This window comes from Tachypleus tridentatus, chromosome 9, assembly GCF_004210375.1.
Source record: "Tachypleus tridentatus isolate NWPU-2018 chromosome 9, ASM421037v1, whole genome shotgun sequence".
In the NCBI taxonomy this organism is placed as follows: domain Eukaryota; kingdom Metazoa; phylum Arthropoda; class Merostomata; order Xiphosura; family Limulidae; genus Tachypleus; species Tachypleus tridentatus.
Genome location: NC_134833.1, coordinates 150,092,116 through 150,115,656, shown reverse-complemented (window position 1 = coordinate 150,115,656; position 23,541 = coordinate 150,092,116). Strand labels below are relative to the sequence as shown.

Here is a 23,541-nt window from a genome sequence, read left to right as displayed (position 1 = left end):
ATAATCTACTGAGAGTGAAAACCCGGGTAACGGACAGTAAAGTTTCGTTTTCTCGGATTCAATCAGACAAGCTATGAAAATATCTGTTATCTAATATAGATTTGACAATTAATATCTGTTTACCTGTGAAAATAAACCCGTGTTTTCTTTTTGTGAAAGGAATATATTCCACAACAACCGTTTTGAAAACAGTAATAACTGAAATCGACACCAGGTTATCGTATTTGTTTGTTTTTTATAGGAAGTGTTTATATAGAATAATGTTAGGTTTACAACTAGTTGATATAATAATAATGTTAGGTTTACCACTAGTTGATATAATAATAATGTTAGGTTTACCACTAGTTGATATAATAATAATGTTAGTTCTACCACCAGTTGATATAATAATAATGTGAGGTTTACCACTAGTTGATATAATAATAATGTTATGTTTAAACTAGTTGATTTTATAATAATGTTAGGTTTACAACTAGTTGATATGATGATATTAGGTTTACCACCAGTTAATATAAAGTTATTCCAGCCGTAAGTATAGCTTACATCTTTAGAGTATTCTAGTTAAATCAAAGTTTAATGAACAACAATAAGACATTAAACATTATTAACAAACCTGAACAAGCAGACAAACAGTCTGCTATTGTTTCATATCGGTTTCCGTTCCCGCCACAACCACCGAAATTAAATTTCTTACACTGGTGGCTTTCGGGATCGTAGTAATATCTTGGTATAATAGCTTCACAAGGTCCTGTAACAGGTGGAGACTGGCAGTCTTTATCCAGACCTGTGAAGAATAAAGTGATCATTTCCTCTTGAAGTTGGTTTGGTTGTTTTTTTTTTAATTTCACGCAAAGCTGCACAAGGGCTATCTGCACTAGTCGTCCCAAATTTAACAGTGAAATACTAGAGGGAAGGCAACTAGTGATCGCCACCCACGGCCGCCAACTATTGGGCTAACGAATAATGGGATGGACCGTTATATCATAACACCCACATGGCTAATAAGGCGAGCATGTTTGGTGCCACTGGGATTCGAACCCGCGACCCTAAGATTGCGAGTCGAACGTCTTAACACACCTTGCTTTGCCTGACCACCCTCTCCTACTAGGTAAGGCCCGACATGGCCAAGAGTAGCCAAGAGTTGGCGGTGGGGGGTGATGACTAGCTGCCTTCCCTCTCGTCTTACACTGCTAAATTAAAAACGGCTAGCGCAGATAACACTCGTTTAGCTTTGTGCGAAATTTAAAAGAAACTTTCGTTTCAGTTATACAATCATGAAAAACAAGACTGTTACTAACTGGATTTAAGTCATTGACATCTTATAATCCATTAGAGAACAGCTTTTTTTTACTAGTCCTCTCCATCTTTATGACTGACAGACTGTAAGACATCTTCACCAACATCCAAGATGGTACAGTTTTAAGTTCTCTCATAATTGTACTTGTTAACCTCATCTATATCTGTTTCACATAGATGATTTAACAATTTTCACATTCTCTAACTGTGTTAACTGAAACTATCATATATTTTCAGTGATTTTGTTTTGCTGCACTTTAACTACAAACAAATTTTGAATGCAATTCATTAATGAATAGAACAGATATATAATATACAGTTTTTGTATTCGCATTAAAAATACGGAGAAACATGATTTAAAGGATTTTATTTAGATTTCGCACACTGTTGCATCCTTACAGTTTGCACTTGGATGAAAAGTGTGGACTAAGTTAGACGTGAAGAGTTATTGAACAAAAACAGCTTGGTTTTGAGCAATCATTTTTGCGCATCCCTACGTTCAAACTCACGTGATCTGTCGGTTTAAAATATTTACCACATGTAAAAGTGAGTTGTTTTTAGTTTTGTAATTCGGATTAAAGGTGGTTGATATTGAGAAACTAAACTATATGGGTAAAGCACGTGCAGATACATTTGTATTGGTTAGATCAAGCAACTTAGATTAGCAGTTTCAAGATGACTTTTTTAAAAGAAACATACAGGTAGAAAGTATTGTTCATTTCTCACCTTTAAGCTCAAATTAGTTAAATTTTAAAGAAATTTTCCTGATTATTAATAGCATTTAACGTTACGTGCTATTTACTTCAGTGATTAGTGTAAATAATAGTGTTTGTAGCATTTGTCCCTCTTGCATACGGGAAATGACAAAAAACTGTGTATCTAAATTCCTTGGCGTAACTACAAATGAAGTTATAATAGGCGTTTCAGAAATAAAAACTACCATCATATATTTTAAAGAACCAGGATTGGTTAATGATAAAAACCTATTCCGTATAATAGAGTTGCGATGTCTTGGCTAATGTTAATAATTTTCGAGTGTAACTTTCTTATTGAGGTTGTTTAGTATATTGATTGATATTTTGTTTTACCCACTATCATGCCATTAATTCAGTAAAAACCGCAGCCTAGCAAACTAATGAATAAATATTTGCTATAAACGCCTTACCAATAAAGTGTAGCTACCATATTTGTAGCTAATATTGAGTCTATTTCTTTCAGTCTCATAATTAATCCATTCTCTTTTCACACCCAAGGTGTTTTATTTATTAAATTAACAGTTGAATTCAACACTTAGAGGGAAAATTATTTTCAATAATGTCTGGTGTTGTGCAATCTTTAATATTTACCGTTTATTTAAAAACAAGTTTCATAACTAGGCTGAAGTATTTAATTATAAATACATACTCAGTGAAAAAGTTAAACAATATAACAATATACTACAACAATTACTGAAACGAAACAAAGAAATAACAATGAATCGGAAGCGTTTAATGAAGTAAGATACACAGAAACAGTGACTGAGTTTTATAAACCGGTAATTTAAATTAGCAACTTAGTTTGTTTGTTTTCGAATGTCGCGAAAAGAAACTCAAGGACTATGTGCGATAACCATTCATAATTTAGTGGGGTTAGACTAGAAAGAAGGCAGCTAGTGATCACCGCCTACTGCCAAATCTTGGGCTATTCTTTTACCAACGAATAGTGGGATTGAACGTTAAAGTCTAACGCCCCCACGGCTGAAACGGCTAGCATGTTTAGTGCGATGGGCATTTAAACCCGTGACCCCAAGATTACGAGTCGAACGCTTTAACCCACCTGGTCATGCCGGGCTATATTAGCTACTTGAAAAACTACCTAAAACAAAATAAAGGTTTGAATGAAATGTAATATTAGATATTTACAATTGTAGAGCAGCAAGAACTTTTATCACCAGTTTAATAAATAAACCAGATTTAATTCAATAAATAATTGAAACAACAGGAATATTAAATAAATAGAAAAGTTTATTATAGGAAGTGTTTATATAGAATAATGTTAGGTTTACCACTAGTTGATATAATAATAAGTTAGGTTTACAACTAGTTGATATAATAATAATGTTAGGTTTACCACTAGTTGATATAATAATAATGTTACGTTTATCACCAGTTGATATAATAATAATGTTAGGTTTAAACTAGTTGATTTTATAATAATGTTAGGTTTATCACCAGTTGATATAATAATAATGTTAGGTTTACCACTAGTTGATATAATAATAATGTTAGGTTTACTACTATTTGATATAATAATAATGTTAGGTTTACCACTAGTTGATATAATAATAATGTTAGGTTTAAACTAGTTGATTTTATAATAATGTTAGGTTTATCACCAGTTGATATAATAATAATGTTAGGTTTACAACTAGTTGATATAATAATAATGTTAGGTTTACCACTAGTTGATATAATAATAATGTTAAGTTTAAACTAGTTGATTTTATAATAATTTTAGGTTTACCACCAGTTGATATAATAATAATGATAGTTTTACCACCAGTTGATATAATAATAATGTTAGGTTTACCACTAGTTGATATAATAATAATGTTAGGTTTACCACCAGTTGATATAATAATAATGTTAGATTTACCACTTGTTGATATAATAATAATGTTATGTTTAAACTAGTTGATTTTATAATAATGTTAGGTTTACCACCAGTTGATATAATAATAATGTTAGGTTTACCTCCAGTTGATATAATAATAATTTTAGGTTTACCACCAGTTGATATATTAATAATGTTACGTTTACCACTAGTTGATATAATAATAATGTTAGGTTTAAACTAGTTGATTTTATAATAATGTTAGTTTTACCACCAGTTGATATAATAATAATGTTAGGTTTACCACTAGTTGATATAATAATAATGTTAGGTTTACCACCAGTTGATATAATAATAATGTTAGGTTTACCACTTGTTGATATAATAATAATGTTAGGTTTAAACTAGTTGATTTTATAATAATGTTAGGTTTACCACAAGTTGATATAATAATAATGTTAGGTTTACCTTTAGTTGATATAATAATAATTTTAGGTTTACCACCAGTTGATATAATAATAATGTTAGGTTTACCACTAGTTGATATAATAATAATGTTAGGTTTAAACTAGTTGATTTTATAATAATGTTAGTTTTACCACCAGTTGATATAATAATAATGTTAGGTTTACCACCAGTTGACATAATAATAATGTTAGGTTTACAACTAGTTGATATGATGATATTAGGTTTACCACCAGTTAATATAAAGTTATTCCAGCCGTAAGTATAGCTTACATCTTTAGAGTATTCTAGTTAAATCAAAGTTTAATGAAGAACAATAAGACATTAAACATTATTAACAAACCTGAACAAGCAGACAAACAGTCTGCTATTGTTTCATATCGGTTTCCGTTCCCGCCACAACCACCGAAATTAAATTTCTTACACTGGTGGCTTTCGGAATCGTAGTAATATCTTGGTATAATAGCTTCACAAGGTCCTGTAACAGGTGGAGACTGGCAGTCTTTATCCAGACCTGTGAAAGTATAAAGTGATCATTCCCTCTTCAAGTTGGTTTGGTTGTTTTTTTTTTAATTTCACGCAAAGCTACACAAGGGCTATCTGCACTAGTCGTCCCAAATTTAACAGTGAAATACTAGAGGGAAGGCAACTAGTGATCGCCACCCACGGCCGCCAACTATTGGGCTAACGAATAATGGGATGGACCGTTATATCATAACACCCACATGGCTAATAGGGCGAGCATGTTTGGTGCCACTGGGATTCGAACCCGCGACCCTAAGATTGCGAGTCGAACGTCTTAACACACCTTGCTTTGCCTGACCACCCTCTCCTACTAGGTAAGGCCCGGCATGGCCAAGAGTAGCCCAAGAGTTGGCGGTGGGTGGTGATGACTAGGTGCCTTCCCTCTAGTCTTACACTGCTAAATTAGGGACGGCTAGCCCAGATACCTTGGAGTAGTTTTGTGCGAATTTCAAAAAACAAACCTACTAGGTACATTAAATTTATAATACCTTAGGATACATAAAAACTGTTTTATACACTACATTGAAAAGTGAAAGTTTTAAACCTAACATCAGTTTACGTCCACAGTTAGAATATTTTTAACCATTATTTTCCAGGTAATTCTACCATATGAAACATTGTGTGCTACATATCCTGACATCGAAATTCTAAAGCTGTACTCAAAAACAAATCAATTTATTTTATGAAATAAAAATGAAATAGCATAATTATAAACATGATTTTCCTCATGATCGTTACAAACAACTCCTACCTGTTGTTACTGACAAGTTACCCAGTGTTATCCCCAGTAGAACAACTAATGTTATCTCTTTACACATATTTACCTTCGTTAGTTGAAAACTGACAAACACAGACTAAGTCGTAACTAATCATGGACGCTTTTATATAAAACTTCTCATCAAGTGACATTGACAAATAATCTAACCTTCACGCGACTTTCAGGACTTGTATAAGTTCGGAAAAACTAGAAACTTTAACTTGTGTTATAATGTACTGAACCGGTTTTATTAAACTTAAAATAAAATAAACTTAGCAATAAATTAACACGAAATAAAAATAAAATAACTTATCTAACAACAAGTGAGTTTTCTCATGTTCCATGCAGACAGTTCTCACAGAACACGTCACAAACATATAACCACACCTGTGGCTACTGACAAATTGAAAATGTGACGTCACTACGAGAACAACCAATAGTTTTCTTTTACGCCTGTCTCGTGTATTACTCAAAATCTAAGTTTGAATCGTGAGTCTAAATCCGTAATTAGATTTCAAAATGGTCAAGAGATGACTGAACTACAAGCTGAACGTTTGTGCTTCAAATATGACTACACGAGTCCAAAATATATATTTTCTGTTGTTTGGTCTCTGACACCATAAAACCGTCAGTGTTTAATTCACAACCTATGTCTGAGTGTATTGGTCACATTATAATCACATCAAGTATCATGTGAATCCGCTGAGAAAACAGCGGACGATTGAAAAGTGTTTGAAAGATGAAGAAAGAATGAACGAAGATGGACCAATAGAAAAACAGATATGCAGTGACGTCATTCCGTCACAATTGTTATCGCAACGAACTGACTGGTTAAACAATGATAAAATTACATCTGTATCTTTACGGTTTAATTATGACAGTTGAATCTAGTATTACAAAGGATACTATTAATTATGACAGTTGAATCTAGTATTAGAAAAATTCTATTAATTATGACAGTTGAATCTAGTATCAGAAAAATTCTATTAATTATGACAGTTGAATCTAGTATTACAAAGAATACTATTTATTATGACAGTTGAATCTAGTGTTATAAAGAATACTATTAATTACGACAGTTGAATCTAGTATTACAAAGGATACTATTAATTATGACAGTTGAATCTAGTATTACAAAGGATACTATTAATTATGACAGTTGAATCTGTTATTACAAAGGATACTATTAATTATGACATTTAAATCTAGTTTTACAAAGGACACTATTAATTATGACAGTTGAATCTAGTATTACAAAGGACACTATTAATTATGACAGTTGAATCTGGTATTACAAAGGATACTATTAATTATGACAGTTGAATCTAGTATTACAAAGGATACTATTAATTATGACAGTTGAATCTAGTATTACAAAGGATACTATTAATTATGACAGTTGAATCTAGTATTACAAAGGATACTATTAATTATGACAGTTGAATCTAGTATTACAAAGGATTCTATTAATTATGACAGTTGAATCTAGTATTAGAAAGGATACTATTAATTATGACAGTTGAATCTGGTATTACAAAGGATACTATTAATTATGACAGTTGAATCTAGTATTACAAAGGATACTATTAATTATGACAGTTGAATCTAGTATTACAAAGGACACTATTAATCATGACAGTTGAATCTTGTATTACAAAGGATACTATTAATTATGACAGTTGAATCTAGTATTACAAAGGATACTATTAATTATGACAGTTGAATCTAGTATTACAAAGGTTACTATTAATTATGACAGTTGAATCTAGTATTACAAAGGATACTATTAATTATAGCAGTTGAATCTAGTATTACAAAGGATACTATTAATTATTACAGTTGAATCTAGTATTACAAAGGATACTATTAATTATGACAGTTCCAACTAGTATTACAAAGGATACTATTAATTATAGCAGTTGAATCTAGTATTACAAAGGATACTATTAATTATGACAGTTGAATCTAGTATTACAAAGGGTACTATTAATTATGACAGTTGAATCTAGTATTACAAAGGATACTATTAATTATGACAGTTGAATCTGGTATTACAAAGGATACTATTAATTATGACAGTTGAATCTAGTATTACAAAGGATAGTATTAATTATGACAGTTGAATCTAGTATTACAAAGGATACTATTAATTATGACAGTTGAATCTAGTATTACAAAGGATACTATTAATTATAACAGTTGAATCTGGCATTACAAAGGATACTCTTAGAACTAGAGTTGCAAAATTACTTGTTTCTGATATCAAAAACACGTTCCTTGTATATAATCATGAGATAACCCTAGTTGTACTAAAAACATATAAAAGTAACACAATAATTTCTGAAAGAGACATAGAATGATAGGGTTTAATATAATAAATAAAAACAATTGTATGGATAATATTGGTACATATATAGAACAGTGAATTAAAATCAGTTGTATAAACCCTCCTTACCTGAACAGTGAATGAACAAATTAATATTTTACTGTCTTATCATATGTTAACATATTTTACTCTCCCACTGAAAGTGTATAAAACTGTAATACACTTCAGCTCTGTTACTGATGATACCAGAAGGAAGCAAATGTATTTAGTTTTAAACTTTATTGTTAAAAGCTGTTATTTTAAAACAAGTTCTCGTGAACTCACAACCAAAATTTTGTCATTATTTATCAATGAGATAAAATATAGCAATACAGATGACAACAATAGGCAAGTTTCAACTGTATATTTATTGTTTAAAAGATTATCTGTAGGTGTATTATCTTGTTTTGAAAATAGCTAACAGAACTCTATACGTTTAATAATAAATGGTAATTTAAACTCAACAAACCTATGTTTAAATTATAAATATTTGACGATGGCTGATGAAATTTAAAATAGAATAAATATTTGTTCAAGGACCCAACCAATGTTGGGTTTTGCCTCTTCCGTTTCTATTTTCAAATGTCTTATCTCGATATCACAATCTAGGGTGTACGTGACAATGTTTGGAGTACATTACAAGTGTTCAGCAATGTGTCCGAGAGTCTAACCAGCATCACGTGAAACTTTTGTGACGAATCATCTGTTCTACTGACAACTATCTACGTTTGTATAGCCGTTCTATCAAAACAATACTTAACATATAGTTTTAAAGACTGTTTTTGTCAAGGTTTATTTGTGGATTACTATTATAATAATTTTTTTCAAGGATATATCAGTGATATATGCTAACTGAGTAACTTTTATTACAGTTATTTCAAACCTTAAATTTGATCAGTGTGTTCATTCAATCAGAACACTTACCACATACCCTTGATACAAGTATATGTGAATTATAATGAATGATATGTATTCTAACCCTAACTCATTCAGTTGTTAACAGGATCAGTGAGGTGTTACCATAGTGTTGATGTTTACATTGTGTAATGGTATGGAACAATTATTGTTATAAACAACAAAGAACGACAAGGATCGTTTTTTTTGTCTCAACATCTTCACACAGAACTCTGTATTTATATAAAAAACTCATCTCTAGGTTTTATATACCATACAGTTTATATACCTGTAAATTAATTCAATAATACAAGTCACTGACACAAGCAAATTCATATGGACTCTAAACTATAACATAAATAACCGTTACTTTGTTTCCCCTGTAAATAAACAAGTTTGGGTTTAATAACAATGCACTATGTGGTGCTAACAACATTGTGCTATTAATAACATCTTACTCCTTTGGTATTAACTATAATGTTATACTTTGTGACACGACTATACATTTACTGGTATTAATAATATTAATGTATAACTACTGGACAACATGTTTTCATAATGTTCCATGTTAATGTTATTGTCTACATTCTTGGAACATTTGTTAAGTAAATGTCTGATTAGTAACAGAGAAGGTGGTCGGACAAACATGTACGACTTGTTAAAGTAGTCTATAACAGTAATGAACTAACTGGTGTTAACAATACGATGCTGTTATTCAGCAGGTGATCAAACGATCCTGTCCTTTTCGTATTGGTTTTCATTACTTTTAACCGAGTAAATAAATTCGTCACAATGTTCCTATTTTCAATTATAATTGTCACATAGCTTGACACTGAAATTCTAAGGTTTTAATAAAAATAAAATAGCATAATTAACACTATGTGATATATTTTTCCATATCTTTAGAAACAACTCCTACCTGTTGTTACTGACAAGTTACACAGTGATATCCCCAGTAGAACAACTAATGTTACCTCTTTACACATATTTGTGTTCGTTAGTCGAAAACTGATAAACAAAGACTAAGTCACAACTAACCACGGACGCTTCTATATAAAACTTCTCACCAAGTGACATTGACAAATAATCTAGCGTTCACGTGACTTTCCGGAGTTGTGAAACTGTGAGCTGTACTACAGTACGTCTGTACTTCAAATTCTCAGAGTCAATCCATAAACAGTCAAGTCGAGGTTGAACTTTCAGTGTTTTGAACTACTGGAAGTTAACTTAGATTGTTTACAATCGTGTTATTACACCGTGGAGATTAAAATGTTATAACATTTGTTTATTTTTATAAGTTTTACATTTTCTACAAAGAAACACTTTAATGAGATATAATGTAAACTGTTTTGTCAAAATGTACTTTCAGGTTTTTCGTTAACACTAATTTGTTTATTTTATTTAATTATAAAATTCAGGTAAAACCGGTTTCGTAAAACATTGTAAAAGTAACTTTCTTCTGTAGTTAGTTAAGTATGTTAAGTCAGGTGAACGTTTGTTTTATTGGGAGAATGAATGAACGTCCAATTAACAGCTGGTATTTGATTGTTCTTTACTGATAAATTTCACGTAAGTTGTATATTGAGGCCTGAGAATTAACTTTATTAACAACTGTAGCTCCGTAACGTAAGCTTATTTTACTTTATTAATAACTTCAGTTGAACTATACTCACATGTAATTTATGTTAAGGAACTACAATTCTTTTTTAAATTCAAATCAAACCAATTCAGTCCATCATTATATAAATGAAAGTTCTAGATTTTTAGAGGTCACTGAAGGCTGGAATGTCACATGAAGGTTGAACAACTGGAGAATGTCACTTGTAGAGAAGTTTAATATACATGTTCCCGTAGTAACTTGATACGTATTTTGTCTCCGTCAATTCTAGAGTAACGGATATATCAAAAATTTTGTTCTGTTATAATGTTATTATTTTTATATAAATCCATTAACGAAGTTTTTCATAGTGTTTTCGAGTCTTTATATCAAGATATTTGAGGTGGAAATGTTTCATATCACAAAACTACCAAGGAAAATAACATCTTTAGAATACCCTAATTATAGATATTAACTGAATATAAGCTTTAACTTTTAAACTATATATAAGAAATATGGAAAAATATGTCAGGTTTTATGTGTGGACTGGATTCTTTGCTGTAAGTGTCTGTGACTTGTTGGTGATAAATTTCAACCATAAATAATCAGCATACACTCCACTTGTTGTAAAATATATTATTAAAACGTGTCAAACATATATACATATGTTCGTTACACTGTTGGTAATCACGGTTGAATCCAGATATTTAAATAATTGTATTATTTTTCTCTGATAATTCACACAGGCTCGTTTATTCACTTTACAACGGGATAGAAACAATGTCTCTCCAGGTTTTGGTCAAAGAGACCTTGAAAGTTTCTTGTTTCAAATTGAGAACTTAGATACGTCAGGAAACTTTAATATTAAACTGAGAAGGTAATTTGGTAATTATAACAATTAGTTTTCAAGATGAAAAATTACACATTGTTCCAAAGAAGAATACCGTCGGTGTTTGGGTAAGAAAAGTTCATACCCTGGATGGTCAGGTTCTCTGTGACCTCTTTCTCCTCCCCGTACCTATGTTCTTGACGGATTGGTATTTATAACTGTGGAACTAAATATTATTTGTTTCTTTTCAGGGCAATGTCCATGTATTGTGGCTCGTATGCAGTGGTTATTTTATTCTATCAGCAGAATGTCAAGTTTGTTGGTGGCATTTTTTAATACATATATAAATAAACTATATATATTATTATTATTTGAAGTTTATATTTTTTCATTTTATTTATTTTTATATTTAAAATATAAGTTAACTGGGGAGAGATATTTAGGACTAGCTTCATCATGTATGAGGTACCTGTCTAGTTTGCATAGTAATTCGTTTTTCATCCAATTCTTATTAAAGTACATTATTGTAATATGTAGAAGTCTATCTGGTATGGTTGGCAGGTGGTATAGTTCTTGGAACTCTGTATGCAGTTATGAGGAGTGTGTTTTGGATTGTTTCTAGTTTAGTTTTAATTATTTTATCACTTACAGTTATCCATGCTGGAGCTGCATAATCTATTACAGGTCTAATATATGTTTTATTGATTTTTAGTAACGTTATCTGTAGATGCTCCACTGTTTTTACCAGTTGGACTCCTAGCATAGTTAGTTCTTCGCCAGACTTTATTTTTAATTTCGTTCACATGATTGATCCAAGTTAGTTTAGAATAATAGGTTAAACCTAAAAATTTTGCCGATGGGGCAATCTGGAGTAGAGTGCCATTCATATATAATTGTGGCTGTTGTTTTTTGTGTTTTGTAAAATTCCTAAATACTACGAGTTATGTTTTTGCTGTGTTTATTTTTATTCTATATTATTGACAGATTTCACTTATTCTATTTTGTTGCGGTTGTATGTTAGTAGCTGCTATCGTGGGTGTTGCGGCACTTTTCCAGACTGCCACATCATCTGCGAACTGTGAAGAGAATCCATGATTTGGATCCCTCAGTGGCATATTGTTTACATACATGATGAAGAGTATAGCGCTAACCACCCCTCCCTGAGGGACACCAGCTTCAGGAGTAAAGTACTCAGAAAATGTTCATCACTTAATGGCGTCGTGGCTTAGTTGGTTAAAGCACCTGTCTAGTAAACAGGAGATCGCGAGTTCGATTCTCGCCGGTGCCTATAAAAAGTTTATCAAATTTACTTTATTGTTTCGAACATTGTTTGTTTTTGAATTTCGCGCGAAAGTACTCTAGGACTATCTGGGCTCGCCGTCCGTTAATTTAACACCGTAACATTAGAGGGAAGGCAATTTGTCATCTCTACCCAGCGCAAACTCTTTAGGTGTTCTTTAAACAACGAATAGTGGGATTGGGCGTACATTATAACGCTCCTATGGCTGAAAGAGCGAGCATATTTGATGCGACAGGGATTCGAACTCGCGACCCTCAGATTACGAGTCGAAAGTCTAAACCACCTGGCCGTGCAGAGTCTGTTCCAAAGAATTCGGCGCTATGTTCATAAAATGTACGTCTTATTAAAAAGAAACGGTTCTATTTCAATAAACAATGTGAACCACATTTTCAGTTGAACACAAGAAACAAACATTTTTCAAAACTGAAAATATAAAAAACATACTTATAGAAAAAGAAACAAGTTTGGCTGAAGACAAAAACAAATGACGATATTTTTCATGTAAAGAAAATTTACAACAATGTAAAAACTTCTTGACTATTTATTTTTAAAAATGTATAAATTTTTGTGGTCGATTTTATTTCATTACCTCATTCAAGTCTTATAGATAAAATTTTTTTAAAAGTATGTTTCTTATGGTTTATCAAAGTAATGCCACATTTTAACAACAAATTACCTGCCGTAATAAGTTGAGTGCCTACCCGATACCATCAGGCTTTATGGAATGTCACGCCGTCTGGTGAAGACCACACACAACATGTACGAAACCTGTAATAATTGTTCCAAAACCAGTTTTGCGCGAAATTCAAAAACAAACAAAACTACACCGATAGCTACCTAAAGAATTCTCAAATAATAGAGCGGAAAAAAATACGTGATGCCACGCGAGAAAATTCTCGAAGTTGTTCAAGCATCCGAAATAAGACGAAAAAAGCACAAGTCTAGTTTTGTTGTTGGCCAAATATTTAACAGAGATACAAACTCCACCCTGCTCGCTCTATGTACTGTAACAACGAAAGATCTAAACACAGTAGATAAAGCAAAATAAAATAACGTTAGAAAAAAGACGAAAAGCCCAAAGAAAAATAATAAAACTTACTAATTCGTCTGAAAATGCAAAAAACGAGAAAGAAGTAGCAGAAACATCTAATACTGTGGTAGAGGGAGCTTCTCTCACAACTAACAACAGAAACACTTTGGACAACTGTAAACATTCAGAACAATACTATTGTAAACTACACAGACAGTGAGACAGACACAAATGTACAAGAAGGTTTTACAACTGTTACATCCAAAAGGAAAAACAAAATTCACCACAAAAACTTTATTTTTGAATTTCGCGCAAAGCTACACGAGGGCTATCTGCGCTAGCTGTCACTATTCAGCAGTGTAAGATGTAAAACTAGAGGGAAGGCAGCTAGTCAACCGACAACTCTTGGGCTACTCTTTTATCAACGTCCCCACGGCTGAAAGGGCGAACATGATTGATGCGACCAGGATTCGAACCTGCGGCCCTCAGATTACGAGTGGAACACCTTAACACACTTGTTCAAAACAAACCACACCATTCTGGTGTTTTCTGTGGTTTTAAGAATAATTTGAAATATATCAATAAGCTAATATCTTGTTAGACACTGGCACGTGATGCCCGTGCCCCGATTCTAGTTACCAGTGCCCCAAATCCTTAATAGCTCTCCAGAAAAATCATAATCGATATTTTATTAAATCGCCGAATATCTCTGTGTCTGGCAACTAGCGACACCTGTGGTCTTTGTTTTCTTTTCATGTTATTATACAAGTTTTGTTCTTCCAAGGTGGATAGATATTAGTTCGTATCAGTGTTACCATATAAAATAACTTATGCACAAATGTTAAAAAGAAACGAAAGACAAATACAGCAGGAACAAAGTAATGTTACACAAGAAAACAAAACTTCAATACAAACACAAAAATCACAAGAAAACAATACCTCAATACAAACACAAAAATCAAATGAAAACAAAACTTCAATACAAACACAAAAATCACAAGAAAAGAACACCTCAATACAAACACAAAAATCACAAGAAAACAAAACTTCAATACAAACACAAAAATCACAAGAAAACAAAACTTCAATACAAACACAAAATTCACAAGAAAACAAAACTTCAATATAAACACAAAAATCAGAAAAAAACAAAACTTCAATACAAACACAAAAATCACAAGAAAACAAAACTTCAATACAAACACAAAAATCACAAGAAAACAAAACATCAATATAAACACAAAAATCACAAGAAAACAAAACTTCAATACAAATAGAAAAATCACAAGAAAACAACACCTCAATATAAACACAAAAATCACAAGAAAACAAAACTTCAATACAAACACAAAAATCACAAGAAAACAACACCTCAATACAAACACAAAAATCACAAGAAAACAAAACCTCAATACAAACACAAAAATCACAAGAAAACAACACCTCAATACAAACACAAAATCACAAGAAAACAAACCCTCAATACAAACAAAAAAATCACAAGAAAACAAAACTTCAATACAAACACAAAAATCACAAGAAAACAAAACTTCAATACAAACACAAAAATCACAAGAAAACAAAACTTCAATACAAACTCAAAAATCACAAGAAAACAAAACATCAATATAAACACAAAGATCACAAGAAAACAAAACTTCAATACAAACACAAAAATCACAAGAAAACAAGGCTTCAGTACAAATACAAAAATCACAGGAAAACAACACCTCAGTATAAACACAAAATCACAAGAAAACAACACCTCAGTATAAACACAAAAATCACAAAAACAACGCCTCAGTACAAACACAAAAAATCACAAGAAACAAACCCTCAGTACAAACACAAAAATCACAAGAAAACAAGAACTTCAATACAAACACAAAAATCACAAGAAAACAAAACTTCAGTACAAATACAAAATCACAAGAAAACAACACCTCAGTATAAGGCACACAAAATCACAAGAAAACAAACCTCAGTATAAACACAAAAAATCACAAGAAAACAAAACTTCAATACAAACACAAAAAATCACAAGAAAACAAAACTTCAGTACAAACACACAAAATCACAAGAAAACAACACCTCAATATAAACACAAAAATCACAAGAAAACAAAACTTCAATACAAACACAAAAATCACAAGAAAACAAAACTTCAGTATAAACACAAAATCACAAGAAACAAAACTTCAATACAAATACAAAAATCACAAGAAAACAACACCTCAATATAAACACAAAATCACAAGAAAACAACACCTCAATATAAACACAAAAATCACAAGAAAACAACACCTCAGTACAAACACAAAAATCACAAGAAAACAAAACTTCAATACAAACACAAAAAATCACAAGAAAACAGGGCTTCAGTATAAACACAAAAATCACAAGAAAACAAGGCTTCAGTACAAATACAAAAATCACAAGAAAACAACACCTCAGTATAAACACAAAAATCACAAGAAAACAACACCTCAATATAAACACAAAAATCACAAGAAAACAACACCTCAATACAAACACAAAAATCACAAGAAACAAACCCTCAATACAAACACAAAAATCACAAGAAAACAGAACTTCAATATAAACACAAAAATCACAAGAAAACAAAACTTCAATACAAATACAAAATCACAAGAAAACAACACCTCAATATAACACACAAAATTACAAGAAAACAACACCTCAATATAAACACAAAAAATCACAAGAAAACAAAACTTCAATACAAACACAAAATCACAAGAAAACAAAACTTCAATACAAACACAAAAATCACACAAAACAAACCTCAATATAAACACAAAAAATCACAAGAAAAAAAACACTTCAATACAAACACAAAAATCACAAGAAAACAACACCTCAATATAAACACAAAATCACAAGAAAACAAAACCTCAATATAAACACAAAATCACAAGAAAACAACACCTCAATATAAACACAAAAATCACAAGAAAACAAAACTTCAATATAAACACAAAAATCACAAGAAAACAAAACCTCAATACAAATACAAAAAATCACAAGAAAACAAAACTTCAATATAAACACAAAAAGTTACAAGAAAACAAAACTTCAATACAAACCCAAAAATCACAAGAAAACAATACCACACTCCCAGAAACAAACGCTAACACACTTGACAAAACAAGCCTGTTGACTAACATAATCAAAAACATAATCTCAGAATTTATGACAGAATACACAAAACCAAACAAAACAATCAACTGTATTGATAGGATAGCCGACACCCTGTAAAAACAGATTATATCTCATATACCACACATAACAACAACACTTACAGGATACCTACTGACAACATAAAGTTCACAGTAGTGTATATCAACATCCAAGGTGTGCAATAGGTTCCATGAAATATGAGACCTTACACAAGAGACTAACCCTCATATTATAATAGTAAGCAAAACTTTAATATATAACAACAATAGATTTAAAATACCATATTACACAACAATAAGGAAAGACAGAATAAACAGAAACGATGAAAACAGAGGTATAATGATGCTGTATAAAACAGATCTATCAGTCACAGTATGAGCAGTAATAACGAACATGTTACTATGGATATTCTGTAAATAAAAACAACAAAAGTGACAATATCAGGAATATACTGTTCACCACTTAAGTAACTAGACATAACATTACTCAATTTTCCCACAACCATAACTCTATAGTCATTGGAGATCACAACAGTAACAATGTAACTTTGGATGCAACTGTACAAACAATAATGGAAGAAGTCTCTTAAGTTGATATATGATAATAACAAAAGACAGAGAAACCAAAACACAAATTAACAACATAAAAGAATCACATAAGAGCACAAATAAAGTTACGAAAAAATCATAAATGTGATAAGTGTTGCTCAAAATTAAACAATAAAACTGACTCGAAAAAATTCTGGACACACCTTAGACGACTGACCAACGACAATCCAGCCACAAAGAAATATCCTACTCTTGAATACAATAATACATTAGTATACAAATATAAAGAAAAAACCGAAGCTTTCAAACACCAAATACGTAATACTTTTAAAATACATACTGATCCAAGTATAAATACTTATATTTATAACAAAGTCACAAACTATAGACTAAACAATAAAGAACAATTTGAACCAGTTTTCCCAAGAAACATAACAAACTAGGAAAGCACGATCCTAACGAAAGAAATATCTACACGTGAACTTCATGAAGCAATAAAAACAAATCTCCAGGTGAAGATGAAATACAAGCCTTCTTCCTAGAAAAAGGCACTCCGAAATAGTTTGACCACCTGAAAGCACTTTTCAACTTATCTCTATCCTCTGGATACATACCAGTTTTTTTGGAAGCATGCGAATATATTAAAGTTTTATAAGGTAGAAAAGCCAGTCAATAAAACTAATAGCTACTGACCAATCAGCCTGACCAGCTGTGTAGTCAGAATTCTTAAGATAATAATAAGTAATAGACTCTCCACATTCTTTGAGATAACATCAAAATTACCAAAAGAACAAAATGGATTCAGAAAATTTAAACAAACAACAAACTACTTAGTTAGACTAACTGTAAAGATATTAGTCAGCTTTAACAATAAACAATGTACTGTTGCCTTCTTTATTGACATTAAAAAAGTATTTGACACTGTATGGCACAGCGGTCTACGGTTCCGAATGAATGAACTGTGACTACCGCGTGGAGTTATTTGCTAGCTGTCCAACTTTCTAGAAATCACAGTAAATGAAGAGAGAACCATTCTTGAATACTTTACTCCAGAAGCTGGTGTCCCTCATGAAGGGGTGGTTAGCCCTGTACTCTTCATCATGTATGGAGAAGCTGGTGTCCCTCAAGGAGGGGTGGTTAGCCTTGTACTCTTCATCATGTATGGAGAAGCTGTTGTCCCTCAAAGAGGGGTGGTTAGCCCTGTACTCTTCATCATGTATGGAGAAGCTGGTGTCCCTCATGGAGGGGTGGTTAGCCCTGTACTCTTCATCATGTATGGAGAAGCTGGTGTCCCTCAAGGAGGGGTGGTTAGCCTTGTACTCTTCATCATGTATGGAGAAGCTGGAGTCCCTCATGAAGGAGTGGTTAGCCGTCTACTCTTCATCATGTATGGAGAAGCTGGTGTCCCTCATGGAGGTGTGGTTAGCCGTCTAAGTGAAATTAAAAGTAAAATCTGGCGAAGAACCAACTATGCTAGGAGTCTAACTGGTAAGAACAGTGGAGCATCAATAGACAATATATTAACAATTTACAAAACGTACATTAGACCAGTAATAAACTATACAGTTTCAGCTTGGATAACTGTAAGTACCAAAATAATCCAAACCAAGCTGCAGACAATACAAAACACATTCCTCACAACAGTATACAGAGTTCCCAGAACCACATCATATAAATTTATACACAAACATACCAACCATACCAGACAGACACAGTACAATAACATACATGATGAAGATAGCCTTAATCACCTCTCTCCAATTAAGATATATTTTAAACACAAAAATAAATAAGGGAGAAATATATACAAATATATAAGAAAGGAAAGAAAAAGCCCACATACTTCCCACTAGTAGAGCAAGAGAATGTCTGTAAATGTATACCAGTACATGGACAAAGGGTCGGAGAATGTCAGCTCACTCGGACCAACACTGCATGACCATATAAGTAACGAAAGAGATCAAAGAGCACTTGACACTCCAGGGTGCATATGGTACTTGTACAATGCTTTACGAAACCTGTTTTACTAGAATTTTATAAATAAATAAATTAGCTGTCAACAAATTTTAAAGCTAAATCTGAAAGTACATTTTGAAAAAAATTAAATTATTATTCACTAAAGTGGTTTTTTGAAGTAAACTATAACTTACGAATTAAACAAATATAATAGTTTTTTTTTTAATCATCATGGCTTCATTAATGTATGTTAAAACAATGTTTGGCCGTCACCAAGAAACCAAGTTAACGTCCATTAGTTCGAAACACTAATTTTTTATTCTGGGCATGAGAATTTAAAGAAATACTCTGAGCTTTTAAAAGTTTAGACGTGTAACTCATAGCTCCGTCATCTCTTGAGAGATTTGAGATCTTGTTCAACTTTAGACTCACGATACAAACTTATATTTTTAGTAAGAAACGAGAAAGATTATTATATAAAAAGTATTGGTTGTTTTCTTACTTTTCAGTAGTCACAGATTTGGTTGTATTTTTGTTGCGAGTTCTACAAGAGGTGTCTGCAACTAACATGAGAAAAATCCCTTGTTGTTATTTACGCTATTTTATTTTTTTCTTGTTAATTTATTCATAAGTGTGTGTTTTTCTTGTATTAAGGTTAATAAAACCGGTTTAGGACATTGGCACGAAAGTTAAAGATAATAGTTTTCCCGGAGCTTCATAATTCCAGAAAATCACGTGAAGGTTAGATTACTTGTCAATGTCACTTGGTGACAGAAGTTTTATACAAAAGTGTTCATGGTTAGTTATGACTTAGTCTATGTTAGTCAGTTTTCGAAAGTGAAGAGAAATATGGATATAGAGATAACAATAGTTGTTCACTGTGTAACTTGTCAGAAACAACAGGTAGGAGTTGTTTGTAACGATCATGAAAAATATATCACATGGTGATAATTATTTATTTCATTTTTATTACTTCAAATTAATTGCTAGGGTTTTTAATAGAACTTTAGAATTTTAGTGTCAAGCTATGTGGCACAAAATGTCTGATATAATAGAACTATTTGTGAAAATAATTGTCTAAAATCATCCTACCTGTGAACGTTAAGTGGTGTTTAAAACTCTTGCTGTAAATATAGTGTATTAAACAGTTATTATGCGAAGTGTTTAGTATCCTAAGATATACTATATTAAACGTACTTACTTCAAGAGGGAATGATCATATTATACTTTCACAGGTCTGGATAAAGACTGCCAGTCTCCACCTGTTACAGAACCTTGTGAAGCTATTATACCAAGATATTATTACGATCCAAAAGCCACCAGTGTAAGAAATTTATTTACGGGGTTGTGTCGGGAACGGAAAGCAATATTAAACAATAGCAAACTGTGTGTCTGCTTTTTCAGGTTTGTAGAAAATGTTTATTGTCTTACTGTTATTCGGTAAGCTTTGATATAGGATCTAATATTGAATTTAAATTTCTGACAAGAATTTTTCAAACGAAGGAGAATATTAATAGCCTTAGGTTTTAAAGATAATGATAAATTAGAAGAATTTAAAACAGAAGTTGATTTAAAGTAATGGAAATTATTCTTTAACATTAAAATGTAGGTCGGTACAAATATAATGGAACAACATCCATAAAAAGATTTCATGTCAACACTTTTAGATGTTGTGATGGAAACAAATTGAAAATAATAACATTTAAACCCGTCATGGTCATGTGGTTGAGATGCTAGAGTCACATTCTGAGGTTTATTGATACGAATCCCTGTCAAAACATGCATCCTTTCAGCTGTGGGAGCGTTATATAATCATACTCAATTCCACTATTTTTTGGTAAGAGTAGCCCAAGAGTTGCCCGGTGTGGCGATGACTATCTGCTTTCCCTTTAGGCTTCCATTCATACATTAGTGACTGGTAGCGCAGATAGCCCTCGTGTAGCTTCACGCGAAATTCAAAGCAAACAGCAATATAAAAATATTGTATTTATACTGTACACGATATACATAATTTAATAATTATTCCCCTTTAAAGTTTTAAAAACAACATAATTATCCAATAACCTGCAGGTTATACTCGTTACAATGTAACCCATGGGTTACACACAACACTTCAGAGTTCTTCAGCTATGACTATACAAGCAATTCAATCGTCAATTTAAAACGACCCTAAAATGAAAGTAAATGTGGTTGACGATTTATATATAATTGAAATTTTATAATACATGTACATCTACTAAGTGTAAAATAATAAAGTAAACTTTAGCGATGTTTTAAAAACTTTCCCACAGCACAACATACGATGATACCTCTTCTACTTGGGTACCTTACTGAATATAAATAATCATCAGTAGTTATCGGGAAACGCCTTTTGAATGCGACACAAATGCGACAGTTAATGAACGACAAAATACTTAAAACGCTATTTATGTATACGCAGAAAAATACTTTAAAAGTTACAGTTTTAACTCTGAATGGTCCCGAACCGACTTAACGACTTCTGGTTTTCAGGGAAGGCTTCATGAGCACCGGTTTGTAGAACAAAAAAATAGATGTTACATTTCCAAAATCTCTTATTTAGTATTCAAAATGGAGAAATTAAGAAAAATAGAGAAACATCTACAGTTTGTATAAATGTCACAAATATTAGGCCTACTGGTGTTGAAACTGTAAAAACTACAAGTTTGTTTTGTTAACTTTCAACTATGTATAATTTGTAGGTTTGGTGAACTATTTGTGTGTATGTCAAACGACTTACATGGAATGTAACACAAACATAGATTATTACAAACATCCATATAGACAGTTTAAACTTTCTTTGTATTTCACGATTGTTAAGGTATCAAAGTTAACCATGTTGAGACTGTATTCACCCTCGATTGTTTACCGTTATTATTACTAGTATTTTAACATCAGGAAGTCCAAAGTTTTTCATCTCACATCTTGTTGTTTTTTTAAACAGTTTTAATCAATCCGGTGTAAAATTCTAGAGAGATTCGCGTTGAGATGGAAAGGAAGTGACTTGAGATGGAAAGGAAATGATAATGGCTGAGCCTAAAAAAATGTTTGTAAACAGCTTCCACCAGAATGATAGCACTGGCTTTTCCTGTTACTGTTGTTCCTCTTTCCAGGAATTGCGGAAGTCTTGGTTTATCATTTATTTTCCGTTTTAACCACGTTTCGTGATGACTGTAAAATAAAATATTTTTCCCAGAACAATACTCAGCAGACATAAATAATATTATTCTCACTTTACCAAGTTCAGTGTCGTCGATAAAACTTCCATTCTTGACTTCACTTGGAAAAGGCCTTTTAGGCTTAAGTATTTCAAAGAAAAAATGAATCCATGGGAAATAACACTAAAACGGTATATAAACAAGTTTTAAACCTTATTACCAATGGGAGGGTGGCTGAATAAAAGAACAGGAATTTCTCTAAACAATAATGTTATTCGATCATTAAGTTGAACGAGATAAGTGTTCATTCAGTAAGAGGAGAATTGTTGTTTTTTTAAATGATGGGTAATAACAATTGTAACACAAGAACACTTTGTTTTGTATAATTGTTTCAAGGCAAAATCACGTGATACATTGTTTTGTTAAGTTATTGGGTGATAGTATTTTGTACATAACTTCTTACAGTCATGATCTCTTTCAATGGTTAATAAAACTGTCATAATGTACGAGTGTTTTTTCCAATGTATATGTCTCATATTAAAACTTCCATTAGTTATAGCTTCACTGTCAAGTGAATATTTCATTTCTCTACAGATTATTGTAACAAATCTATGTGCTGCCACTTCGGTTCCTTTTCATATTTTACCAATGAGACTTTCATAACATTATGTCTGTTATCTTCAAGAGTAATTGTGTTCTTGTTTTCAAACACAAGAGTAATTCTGTTAGATAACTTTGTGTTATTATGTTGTTTAAAGGCGATTTATATCTCTCTGAAAGTTGGTATATTTAACATTCTGTCATTAATGTCTGTCTTTATTACACTCTGTGTTTTTGTAAATGTTTTCGTTACTACACGAATTTTTCATTTACCTGACTAGTAACATCAAATATTGGCTTTCTTTAGTGGTAATACCGTAAGTTTCGTGATTGTTAACGTGTATTTGTTCATTCTTTATCAGGATAACGTTACAGGTCTTTGTCACTTCTCTTGAAATCTTATGTTGTAA

The 23,541-nt window shown here is 31.7% G+C and overlaps 1 protein-coding gene and 1 non-coding gene across 6 annotated transcripts in view; one reads left to right on the top strand and one right to left on the bottom strand.

Annotated features, from left to right (window-relative positions):
- LOC143226644 (carboxypeptidase inhibitor SmCI-like) overlaps positions 1 to 9,976 on the bottom strand; it is a 78,415-nt gene extending 68,439 nt beyond the window's left edge. Inside the window, exons 1-3 of one of the 5 annotated variants that reach the window (XM_076457867.1) lie at positions 9,814 to 9,976; positions 4,697 to 4,867; positions 614 to 784 (exon numbers count right to left, since the gene is read on the bottom strand). In XM_076457867.1, coding sequence (XP_076313982.1) covers positions 614 to 784; positions 4,697 to 4,867; positions 9,814 to 9,880 — 409 coding nt within the window. In that variant the 5' untranslated portion in view covers positions 9,881 to 9,976. Of the gene's footprint in view, positions 1 to 613; positions 785 to 4,696; positions 4,868 to 5,629; positions 5,976 to 9,813 lie in introns of those variants that run through there. The other 4 variants (XM_076457868.1, XM_076457866.1, XM_076457871.1 and 1 more) reach the window with 4 other exon arrangements.
- Positions 9,977 to 12,534: 2,558 nt separating this feature from the next.
- On the top strand, positions 12,535 to 12,608 carry TRNAT-AGU (transfer RNA threonine (anticodon AGU)). The gene has a single exon. It is a non-coding gene; the product is annotated as a tRNA-Thr (tRNA).
- The last annotated feature ends 10,933 nt before the right edge of the window (positions 12,609 to 23,541 follow it).